The sequence below is a fragment of the Hibiscus syriacus genome, unplaced genomic scaffold (assembly GCF_006381635.1).
Source record: "Hibiscus syriacus cultivar Baekdansim isolate YM2019G1 unplaced genomic scaffold, ASM638163v2 tig00110429_pilon, whole genome shotgun sequence".
Classification (NCBI taxonomy): Eukaryota; Viridiplantae; Streptophyta; class Magnoliopsida; order Malvales; family Malvaceae; genus Hibiscus; species Hibiscus syriacus.
Genome location: NW_024062733.1, coordinates 10392861 through 10406172, shown reverse-complemented (window position 1 = coordinate 10406172; position 13312 = coordinate 10392861). Strand labels below are relative to the sequence as shown.

Genomic DNA, 13312 nt, shown 5'->3' with positions numbered 1-13312 from the left:
GTTAGCAAATGCAGAAAAAGGAAGTGAAATGTAGCTTTCCATCAACTTTGCACACGATTTTATGTGGGGCTGCTTTTGGATAGCTATGAAATTTATAAAATTTTCTAACCAATAAACTCGAACAAAGAGAGATATCAAATAGAACTGATAGCATCAATAAACGAACCACAAAAGGGATCGATTTATTAAAAGACCATTGACAAACTACAAATCAGACTTGAACGGCGTGAAAAGTTATCTACAAACGTAAATTGGGTATCCAAATCCAATTCGATGGTCCAAAACAGAGAATATCAACCTTTGAAAAAAGATAAATTAAAAAAAATCGAACAATCGAAAAGCATGCTAAAAGAAATAAGAAAATGTGTCATATATGCAAACTTATTAAAAATAAAAAAACAAAAGAAAGTAGAGATGTAATATAAAAAAAGAAAATGACAATAAAGAATACTAAACAAACAAATAAGAAGTGAAAAGAAAAATTGGTGTCATCGATCAACAAAGACGAAAGAGAAAATAAGCAATAACAATAAGAAAAATTAGATTTTTTCTCAACTTTTAATATTATATGGTTTGGATTGTTAAAACTAACCAAACAAATAAATTTTAATATTTCTTATTCAGTTAAAAAGTGAGACGAAAATGAAATAAATTGTTTTAATAAGTTTTTAATTATAGTCACCATATCGTGTGCTTGCCTTGATTAAGGTAGTGTTTGTTTTTGAATAGGTAAAAGGTCTACAGTCTGCGGACCACATCTGCAGACATCTGCAGCAGAAGAGGTGAACCAAAAGTCTGCAGTCTGCAAGAAGAAAATTGTTTGTTTTTTAACGTCTGCAGATTGCTAAAATAAACTGAAATATAAAATAAACTGATTTTTTAAACTTAAAAGAGTTTTGCAATACTGAAATTTAAATAATTTTAGTTTTATAATACTGAAATTTAAATAATCCATACAACTACAATAATAAAATTTTTAAAATAAATCCATTCATATTTTAAAATAAATTTTTTCATATTTTAAAATAAATCAATCCATATTTTAAAATAAATTTTTTCATATTTTAAAATAAATCAATCCATATTTTAAAATAAATCAATCCATATTTTAAAATAAATTTTTCCATATTTTAAAATAAATCAATCCATATTTTAAAATAAATCAATTTATATTTTAAAATATATTTTAAAATATATTTTAATTATTTTAATTTTCCTACATACCTTTGAAGATATAAAATTATGTCTGCACCAAAAAGAGCTTGCGTATACGTTTGAAGAGTTTACATATTCTAAAAAACAAACGGTCTACGAAACCTAATATCTACGCGTGATCTACGCGACGAAGATATAAGAGATTTGAAGAAATTACACAAAAACAAACTAAGCCTAAATCTTTTGACTTCCACCACTAAACTCCTCTTTCCTATTAGGCTTTACCCATTAATTGAAATTATAAACTAGACTTTTATTGATGGTGCTTAGTCCTTTTTGCAAAAGTTTAATTATTTATATAATTTCTTCAACTATTTTACTTTTTAATGATTGTAATTTGTGTCCCAAAAATCAGTGTTTATAATTGTTGTGTGAAAATATGACACGAACTCCCAACTGCCCTAATTGCTGCCTTTTTTAAATTCCCAAACTACAGTAAATTATATTCATGGACTTGGGTTTTTTTCTTCAGATTTTCCCATCCCCAGAAACAGAGTCACGTTTCTTCACACGAAAACATTAAAAGTCCACACCTGCTGCCAAGGCTCCCCCAGACCCACTTGTCCTACAAAAAGTCACCTTGGATTCCAACTACCCTTTTGACATTATGTCTCAATGTCCCAATATTCATATATCCATACAGACATACAGATAACCCCAAACTTTTTCCCATTGAAATGCATCAATGTTTGATGTTGCAGGTGAAAAAATTAAAAATATATATCAGAAATTAAAAGTGCTTATTGAACCCATGAGGGTGTTTAGGAAGTACATAAAATCGTCGTTAAATTCAAACACCAACGATAAAAATGGAACTATACACATTCCCACATCGACAAAATATATATAATCCGTTGCTCCCCCGCTCCTCTATACACCAAACTGACCCCCAAACTGAGTGGAAAAGGAGAGGTAAATAATGCCCTGAACATGTAATCAAATAATGCTCTGTTTTTTATTCATTTCAGATGATATGGGACTCGGACCGGCTAGATCGGCTTTGATGGTGTCGTTTCCCGTGGTGATGCCTGCCTCCTCCGAACGTGACTGGATCGAACTTTTTTAGTCTTTCGGCTTCTTTGGGATTGATCGCGCACTCCATGGGTGGAACTTTGTATCTGGTTTGGTCATAGCAGTAGGCGTATGTCATGTGCTTCCTCCTAAAGCTATCCAACTTGCTTCTCTGTGATGGGGTGATGGTATTGGTAGCAGAGAGTTCCAAACTTTGAGAGGTGGCGTCACACTTCTTGGACAAAAACTCGATGGGATCGACAGCGCAACCGTGGAGGATCAGGTCGGAGAATTCGGCAACGTAAGGAGCGTATTTGTAATTGACTCTATATTTGCCACCATTAGTAGCCCAATCAGACCCATCCCATATTGTAGCATACAATGACATCGGCTTAAAAGGAAAGTCTCCACCCATCGCAGCTGTTCTTTTGAACTCTCTGATGGGTATATTGTCCACATAAAATCTGCAAACAAAAGATTAACCAACTTCAAAAAAACACAGAACAAGAAACTTGGGACAACATTATACTCATCACAAAAGATGCTTTTTTTCTTGTACTTACATGATTTGAGAATCAGTCCAGAGAATACTGTATTGATGGAAATCATCAGCAGGGTCGAACCAAAGATTGTATCTTTCTTCCCTGCCAACACTGGTGCTTCCATTGCCATAAATGTTGGTCTGAATCCTCCAATCTTTGCCTCTGATGTTACCCAAGAACTCAAAATCTATTTCGTCGTGGTTCTTCTCGAATATATCACCATTTGACATCTGTAGTAAAAAATATTAATGAGGGGGTTCCTATATTAAAAGGTAAAATTATCTGGTATTTGTTTCTATCTGGATGTTGATCAGATTTCTGAACAAAACCACCCCCCCCCCCAAAAAAAAAGAACTTATAAAGGACTAGAAAGCTAAAACAAAATACGATTTTGAAAATACTATAAGAACTCCAAGATGAACCATAAAGATAATTATTATCAATACTTTCAAAAAAAAAGGGAATTAACAGCAGTAGCGAAATGATTAAGCTTCAAACAATCTTCCTTATAATACAATTAATTAGGAGATAAAAAGGATTAATCTTGAATAACGATGAGCTCACATAGAAAGCAACCACAACTCCAGCGGTATAATCAGCGGGTAACTTTATTGAAGCACTGAAGTAACCATGCAAGTAAAGGTCTTGAGAGACAAATCCAGACCCTGTTTTTACACCATAAACAAAGCAATGAAGTTTTCTTTCCTTTTACTAAAACAACAAGGAAAACTAAACCCAGAAATATCAAAACCAGAGACCAGCAGGAGGGAAGCAAACCTGTTCTCTCATTCAAAGACAAATGAACAGATTTACCATCTCTATGGAGAACTAGATTGTCATCCCCAAACAACTGACTATACCCTTCATCAAATGACAGAATTGGGAGCCTTTTTCCAAACCCAGAAACAAAAACAGAAACCAAACTCAAAACCAACAACAAAGAACTCATACAAGGTAACTTCATCATCGTATTATTCTTTTATCTTCCAATATATGGTTGTATTTTTGTTGTTCTATTACCCCGAGTTTATATAAGAGAGAGAAGAGTATAAAGGAAGATAAGAAAAAATTTGTGGAGAAAGAAAGAAGAAAGGAATAGTCTCTCTACAGCTACGGGAGGGGCGATAGAGAGAACCGGAAAATGGCCTATTGAAATGAAAAGAAAGCGCAGGTCATTGGCGAGTGAGAAGGGGTATTATTGAGCCGTTCATATGCAGACAGGCTTTTAATTTATTTTTTGAGAAAATAAACTCAATCATATAAAATATCTTATAATATACAATTTTAATTAATTTTTTTTATATTTATCAAAATGACCAACTAAATCGCAATGCGATCGATAATTCGCAACGCGATCTCCGGTATCGCAAATCAGTTTCCAGATTCGCAACGCGAACTTTGACTATCGCAACGCGAACTTCGACTATCGCAACGCGAACTTCGACTATCACATTGCGATTTACATATTCGCATTGCGATAGTCCAAGTTCGCGTTGCGATAGTCGAAGTTCGCGTTAAGATTTTCCAAATTCGTTGTGATAGTCCAAGTTCGTTGCGATAGTCGAAGTTCGCGTTGCGATTTATTCCAAATTCGTTGCGATAGTCGAAGTTCGCGTTGCGATTTATTCCAAATTCGTTGCGATAATCCAAGTTCGCGTTGCGATTTATTCCAAGTTCGCGTTGCGATTTATTCTAAATTCGCGTTGCGATTTTTTCCAAATTCGCAACGACTGGTGGTATTGTATTTGTTTCTTAAGAATTTTCTCTAAAAAGATAATATTCGCGCGGACGTGTCGAAGACATGTATTACCACGACCATGACCATGACCACGACCACGAGACGGACGGCGGCGGTGGCGCGCGATAGTCCCCCTTGTTCTCTATCACTCAACAAGGGAGTGGGAAAGCCAAGCTTTAAATATAATTCCCAATAGTGTTTCCAATACTATGTGGGATTGAGCATTACCAACACTTGTTTCCAATACAATGTGATTATTCATGAAACAATTAACAATCATGCACCTTAAAACAACTGAATCAGCAACCAATTGCATTAGTATTATACGATTAAATATGTCATAATTAAAAGTCAATCTACAATCAATCGCGATTATTGCAATTTTAAGCAAAACATTCAAAAATAATATCACTATTTAAGGCTCAATCCCACATAGTATTGAGAACAAGTGTTGATAATGCTCAATCCCATATAGTATTGGAAATACTATTGGGAATGGTATTTAAGGCTTGGCTTTCCCACTTCCTTGTTGAGTGATAGAGAACAAGGGGAACTCTCGCGCGCCGCCGCCGCCGTCCGTCTCGGGTCGGGTCGTGGTCGTGGTCGTGGGTTCAACACGTCCGCGCGAATACTATCTTTTTAGAGAAAATTCTTAAGAAACAAATGCAATATCACCAGTCGTTGCGATTTTGGACTATCACAACGAATTTGGAATAAATCGCAACGCGAACTTCGACTATCGCAACGAACTTGGAATAAATTGCAACGCGAACTTGGACTATCGCAACGAATTTGGAATAAATCACAACGCGAACTTCGACTATCGCAACGAATTTGGAAAATCGCAACGCGAACTTGGACTATCGCAATGCGAATATGTAAATCGCAATGCGATAGTCGAAGTTCGCGTTGCGAATCTGGAAACTGATTTGCGATATCGGAGATCGCGTTGCGAATTATCGATCGTATTGCGATTTAGTTGGTCATTTTGTCAAATCCAAAAAAAATTGGTTAAAATCGTATATTATAAGGCATTTTTGTCACTGAGGTTATTTTCTTTTTTTTTTCCCAATGTATTTTATTATATTATTTCCTCCTTTTCTAATTCTAATTAGGTAAAGTACCTATTTGGTCTTCCATCTATTATTTAGTTTTGGTTTTGGTCATTCAAGTATTATTTTTTAGAATCAAACTTTATGTTACATTTTACTTTTGTTTTGATCACTCATCATTTAAAAATTAATAGTAATATTGATATGAAATTATCTTATAAATAACATCAATATTATCATTAGTTTTTTAATAGTGATGACAATAAATAAAATATAAAGTTAAGTATGAATTTCTAAAAAAAATAGTTAAATGGCTAAAAGAGAAATTTAGTAATAGATGAGTGAGCAAATAATTAATTTACCCTTCTTTTTACCATTTCCTTTCATCATGTTTCTTCCCGGTAAAAGTGCCCAAATAATTATGTGGGAATTTTTAATTCACAAAGTAATGTACTCACCTGATTAATTCCTGATATAGAGTGTTTTTTATAGAGTTTTGGGATCTCTCGGCGTCTTCAGGGGGTGTTCATTGTTAGATGGATTTCTAGGCGTCTTTAATGGGATTCCAGGAAAAAAAATTGGCTATTTTACACAAATATCACCTTAACAAAAATTAATTACTTGTTAGTCACTGTTTAAGAATATTTTACGGATCTAGCATATTTTTAAATACTTTCTATAAAATTATTCATGCATTAAATTACATAATACAATTATATCTATCAATTACCACTTGATACTTTCTGATGCGTTTTTAACCCTTTCAAAATCCTATATGTATAGTATATTCTAGGAAACTTTGAGGGTAAGTAATTTAAAATATAAATAATTTTATAAAATATTACAGATCATCATCATTTTGAAAATAATTTTGTAGAAAGACGCGGTACATGTACCGTATAGGATTTTGAAAAATATTTATAAAAGTTTTATAACTAATATTTATTTTTCAAAATCTTATGCGGTGAATGTGTCGCGCCTTTCTGCAAAATTATTTTTCAAAATCCTAGAATATATTATACGTATAGGATTTTGAAAGGGTAAAAAACGCATAGACATAATTGTATTGTGTAATTTAATGCAGGAATAATTTTATAGAAAGTATTTAAAATATGCTATATTTGTAAAATATTCTTAAACGGTACCTAACAAGTAATTAATTTCTGTTAAGGTGATATTTGTGTAAAAATGCAACTTTTTTTTAAATGCTAAAGAGGTTGGGATTTCCACAATTGAATTCACCCAAAGACGCCGAGAAATCTGGTCCACCCCTGAAGACGTCGAGAGATCCCAAAATTCTGTAAAAAACATCCTATATTAGAAATTAATCGGATGAGTACATTACTTTGGGAATTAAAAATTTACACATCATTATTTGGGCACTTTTGTCGTTTCTTCCCTAGTTCCATCATTTTCTATCATATTCTACACTTATTTTATTCTAAATTATTATTCACTTGGAAATATTTTATACTAATATTTATGGGGTTATTTTTTTATTATAATAATCTCATAATTATTTTATAATTTTAAAAAAGTAACAATTTAAATATAATTAAATACTTAAAAATGTTTTTTGTTTTTTCCTTTTAATTTGTAAAAGTTAATTAAAAGGGAAAACAAATTAAAATTTTTGATATTTCTCTCTTTCTTATTCTATTTTCTCTCATTCAAAATCTCTTTCCAAGACCCACCTATCACATTGGCAAAGACTAATTGTATATTCAATGGTGTATAAAAATTTTCCACTTGATAATGAAGGATGAAAAGGATGATTTATTCCAATGTTTTATTTGGATTTCAATTAATTAGCTGAACAAAACATTTCTTTGTATGGTTTGAAATAATGGAAAGAAAATATAAGATTTTTATGATCTATATTATACATAAATTTCATGTTTAATTCAATGAGAAAATACATACAATGAAAAATATCATTAATAAATAAAAATTTGATAGTTAATTTTACTTGCTTTTTTCATTTTAAAATGAACTATTTCATAATATTTTTATTATTTTTACTATTAATTGAATACATACATTGATTCTCAATCTCATGTAATTAATGAACTCTACATATTAAGTAATTGGTTTTGAATATTTTTATTTAAAAATTACATCAAATAATTATAATTAATTTTGTGTTTATTGAGAAATATTTAAATTAAAGACGTGAAATCTGATTCAACATGTTTTTAACTTTTGCTTTAATTAAAGTGTTAGTGAGGATAAACTTCTTTAAATACAATTATTTTTTAAATACAATTATTTGACCACTTTATCCCTTCATTAAGGCTTCTAAATAAAACTTATTCGATAAGCTTGAAAAAAAAGAAATTGAAAATTTGAAGTCTTGAAGGAGGGATAAAGTGCCAAAATAATTAATAATAATACCAAAGAAAGTGCGTAAATCATAAGGGTAAAAATAAGGGAAATGATGACGTGAGACAGTTTTAATGTACGGTTAAAATAATATTATTGGTCTTATTATTTTTTAAATAATAAAAATGATAAAAAAAATATCGAAAATATTATTATTTCTACCGATTTTGTTATTATTAGGCGTTTTACAGGTTTTATTATTTTTTCTATCGATTTTATTATTGTTATATATTTTACTGAAATTATTAAAAACATTAATATTTTAGGTAAAAATAATAATATTTTAGATATTATTTTACCGATTTTATTATTTAAATAATAACAATATCAATAACATTTTTTTTGTATATTAAATGTGTCGTTAAAAATAATAATTATTAAGACTTTTGGGGATAAAAGATGTTCTACTTTTAGTATTTAAATAAATATTTATATTTAATAAATAAATAATACGGGGCTACATGCCGCTTGATAAACCGCCCCGTTTCACATGATTCCAGAAATACCCTTCCGATGGCATATTTACTATTGTGCCTTAAACAATTGACACGGCTTTCGATCAGAAGCGGCGGCAGAGCGACGCGTAATCCCGATCAAATCCGACGGTTGACAAATTTTTTCGGCGACGTTAGAAAAAAAACGAACGTGAATGCGTTTAGTGTGCAGCTGGCAATTGATTGTTTTCTTAACCAACGCCCCCACCATTTCACTAATCCAACTGCTTAGCTCATTCTTATTCTTATGTGTGATAATTATTAATCTAATAAGACGAGTTATTAGATTATTTAAATAAAGTCAAAATTTTAAATTATGAAGTTTGTAAATTGAATAAATTAGGTTAAGAAGGTTGTTCTAATGAATTTATGTTAAATTCAATTCGAATTAATTAATTAATTGACCAGATTTTAGTAATTAAAAAAATCTTTAATTAGGATGGAAATGGGAAAAAAGAAAGCTTTGAAATTGATTGAAAATTAAAAGTATAGGATTGTTGAATTTCTTAAAGTCTATAGAAGTAGGCCATTAGGTTTTATTTTTATTTAGTGGGGTTAAGTGGCAAATTCTATTTGGGTATTGTTATTAATTAAAGAAAATTAAAATCATTAACAAACTTTTATTAAATGTATGTTGTGATATATAGATTTTGATTTAATTTCGTTTTATATATTAAATTTTAATTTAATTTAACGATATAAATTTAAAAGTAATAAATGTAACTATTTATTGAATAAATATAGTTATTTGTGTATATATAAATACGTATAAAATTTACTGTGTTAATAAGTTACAATATTAAGTTAAATAAAAATTACAGATATAATAAAATAAAAGTAAAATTCAATTGTCACACTCAACAAAAGATATTTTTTATTAAATATTTGTGTTATAAATGGGATAAACTAGGCTAGGAGAATAAAAATTTTGGATGAACTAGGATTAGTCACTTCTCCTTTTTCTGTCTAAACCTTAAAACGTTGTAGTTTATATTTTCTTTTCTTTTTTTTTAACCTGCGACGACACCAAATCTAGTATTCATCATCAATTGCTTGTATTCCTGGTTTCTAATTGATTTTATTAAATCATATATATTTTTTTTAATAATTATGTCTTTATAATAAATTTTTCTCTATATTTATGGTACGTATTCGGTTGTTTGGCTATTTTACGTTTAACGTTTTCGATTTTGGATTTAATATCGCATCAATTGATTGGGATGATGTTTATTTTTATCCTATCAATCTTCTTTACTTTGAACCCACAGATTGAACTTGGATACGCAATTTGTGTTCGTAAATAGTTTTTTTGTGACATTCGATTATAATTTGCAGTTGTCGATAGTATTTTAGTTCTTTTGCTGATGCATTTAGATTTTTTCGTATTTATCTTTTGTTCTAGTTTTTTGGATGAGTTTTAATATTTTCCTTGTATGGTTTTTATGATCTCGAGTGGATAGTTTATTGTGTCAACGACTATAGAAAAATTTATAATTATTTGTTCCATTTACTAATTTTATTCGTAATTTTTGAATTTTTATCTTTTTAATAAAATTAACAGTTCTATTTACATAAAAAAAAGCTAAATTAAGAGAATTGCTCTTATAATAAATCTCTACAAGATTAAACTAAATTAGTTTATGAATAAATCAAATATCAATTATTAATATATATATATATATATATATATATATATATCATTTCTAGATCTCCAACCATTCTAACATAAACTAAAAATCAGTGACTTTTACTCATGAATATCCATCTATTTCTATATTAAAAGTCCATGGCAGCGGACTTTTATTTTTGTTAGTCGATAGTGACATCAATCTTAGAGTTAGTCGATGATCGTCAGTGTTCGTCATTTTTCCTTATTTTCTATATCATATTTTTGACATTCTCTTGTTTTTTTAGTTTCTAATAATTATATTTTTATGGTACGCTTTTTTATGCATTTGTGACATATTTTCATTTATCTTTTGACACGTTTTCAATTTTTTTATTAGTTGTTTAGTCGTTTTCTTCATCTAGAGTTGGATTTGGTTTCACATCGACTGATCAAAATGAACTTTATTTGTTATCTTGTTGATCTGCCATGTTTTAGACCATCAAATTGAATTTGAATATATAGTTTACGTTCGAAGATAGTTTTCTCATAACTCTAATCTACGATTGTCGGTTTTCTTTCAGTAGCTTAATTTCCTATTATAGTTCGTTTTTCAATGCATTTATATATATATTAACATTTATATTTTGTTTGAATTTTTGAATGGGATTTTAACCTTTCTATTATATGATTCTTTAGACTTTTTGTATTGTTATTTTTTTTAATAAAACTCAGATGTTCCTTTTAAAAAAAAAGTTGAAGACAATGATTGGTTAATAAATTTATACATAAACGTTTACGTAAATTATAAAAAAAATCTTTAGGTCAAGACGCCTTTTTTAATAGTCTCAGGTGACCATAAGGCAGTATTTATTCTAAATTTTTTTAATTTATTAAACACTCGCTTAGATTATAAACGTAACTACTTGAAACGTAGTTACTTGAACTCAAAAGCTCTGGTAAAAATAATCTTTCTCTTTTATCACAAAGATCATTTCATAAATTCAAGACATTTTATCTCTTTTGAAGGCTCAATCTTTGTCTATAAGATTATAACTGAGTTTAATGTGATGAGCATATATGGTGTCAATTTGATCAATACTTAAAAAATAAATTTAATGTAAACTTTATCATTTATAAAAATATTTTATAGTGATTATTGTATTACATAAATACATTTTATAATAATTTTTTTATTTATGTGCCTAAACATATAATTTCTTTTCGAGTAATTCATTTCTAAGTGCACCAACTATTAGGTGTTTTAACCCAAAGATCACTCAAATATTATAATATTACCTATCATGCACCGTTTTTTCAAATTTTACTGATCTAATACCCTTTCCGACAGTGATAATAAGGCACATTATGTGAAACGTGCCTCTGCTTAAGTAGACCAAAGGCACATTCCCTATAGCACACTTTCCAAGAGAAAATATTGACATGGCACCACATGAAAATACGCGTTTCAAGAGACACGTCTTCTAAGGGTTTTCTTATCACATCAAAGGCGCATTTGGGAAAGAGCCTTTATTAAAAGCATATTAAAAATTTACTTTTAAAAAATTGAAAAATAAAATTATAAGGACTAATAACATAATTTAATACATATTAGTTACATGAGTTGAAGAGCCTAATGGTGTTAGTTTATAGAGATATATTGGAGTGTTTAAGTTATATTTCTTGATAACGTAGGATAAAAGCTAAAAGATGTATTCCTTAACTTTTTTATCTCTCTATCTAATGAATCCACTTATACACTATTGTTAAATTACATTATTTTAATATTTATTATTAAGGTTTATATTAATTAAGATTAAATATTTTTTATATGTTAATATAGTTAAATACTTATTTTTTTAATTATGAGTTAAAAGTAAATATTGAACACAAAGAATAGTAGAAAAACAACCACTCAAATAAACAATTGAGACTAATCCTATATGTAACATCCCAATCATCGGGTAAGTGACCAAAATATAAGAACTCAAAATTTAGTAGTTTAATTAGAATAATTTAAAAATTCAAGGACTTGTTGTGGAAAATTTTGGTTATGATTTGATATTAAATTTGAATTAGTGGAAGGGTAGTATGATATTTTCACCTGAAAGATTTTATCTTCTTTCTTTTAAGGGATAACACGTGGAAAGAGAGAGTCAAAAAGAAGAGAAAATTCTGGATTTGCTTCTTATCTTCTTCATAGTGTCGTGAACTACACTTTTTGAGGTAAGTTTTTGGTAAATTGTTGGTTTCTTCAATTTATGGTTTGGTATTGAAAGTTTGAGGGTTATAAGAGCTTAAGGAAAGATTGTAAAGGATTTAGACAACATGAGGAGTGAATTAGAAATGAAAGTGTTAAATGAGTTTTGAAGTGAAATTTTGATATGGGGTAGTTTTTAGAGTTTTATTTATAAATTTGACTTGTCAATGGTCTAACTGAAGAGTTAGGAGTGTTAGAAATGATTAAGAATATGTTTGAAATTTTGGTATGATTTTGAGATTCAAGTGTTTAAACAAGATTTTGAATAATTACGATAGTAAATGAAGACAAGTTGGTTTGGAGGTATAAGGTTGAGTTTAAAAGGCTTAATGAGGGATAAAGTAAAAGATTTAGGAATATTTTGGTTGGTTTTCGAATTAGAAATAACAATTCTGGACATGGAGTATCGGTACTGGAAGAACAGTACCGATACTTCAAGGCAAAATTTGTGGGATTCGAAGGGTGGTATCGATACTAGTTGAATAGGGTATCGATATTGAGTTAGGAGTGTCGATACCAAAGGTATAGAAGTAATATCATTTTCAACATAAATTTTTAGACCGTCAAAATGGTATCGGTACCGTAGGGGGTATCAATACTATTGAAGGGAAGTATCGGTATTGTAATGGTAGTGTTGGGATTTTTGGAAGCTTGAATCGACAACCGAAACGTTTTGTAAAGAGAGGTCGGAACGGTTTTTGTGTTTAGGGAGTAAGGAGATTAAAAGATAGAGAATTACACAGCGATTTATAGTGGTTCGACTTCTCAACCAAGTCTACATTCACTACCTTAGCTTCTCACCAAGGATTTTCCAACAAATTCACTAATTTGTTCTTTCTTTTTAAGGACAAAGAGATAACCTTTACAACTCCCTAGTTTTTCACGGGATAAACTAGAACATTTCTCTAGCTTTTACACGGGCTAAGCTAGAACCTTTCCCCTTTACAAAAGGATAAAAGAAGTAAACAAATAAACCTCTCAAATGTAGGTGTTTACAATAATTAAGCTCACA

The 13312-nt window shown here is 29.7% G+C and overlaps 1 protein-coding gene across 1 annotated transcript; it reads right to left on the bottom strand.

The window, feature by feature from the left end:
- Window positions 1-1986: 1986 nt before the first annotated feature.
- Window positions 1987-3883, bottom strand: LOC120125150 (probable xyloglucan endotransglucosylase/hydrolase protein 28). The gene is made up of 4 exons (XM_039143645.1): window positions 3546-3883; window positions 3333-3433; window positions 2790-2998; window positions 1987-2690 (listed from the first exon to the last, which is right to left on the bottom strand). Exons 1-4 carry the CDS (start codon window positions 3733-3735, stop codon window positions 2180-2182), a joined length of 1011 nt encoding a protein of 336 aa, XP_038999576.1. The 5' UTR covers window positions 3736-3883; the 3' UTR covers window positions 1987-2179.
- Window positions 3884-13312: the final 9429 nt, after the last annotated feature.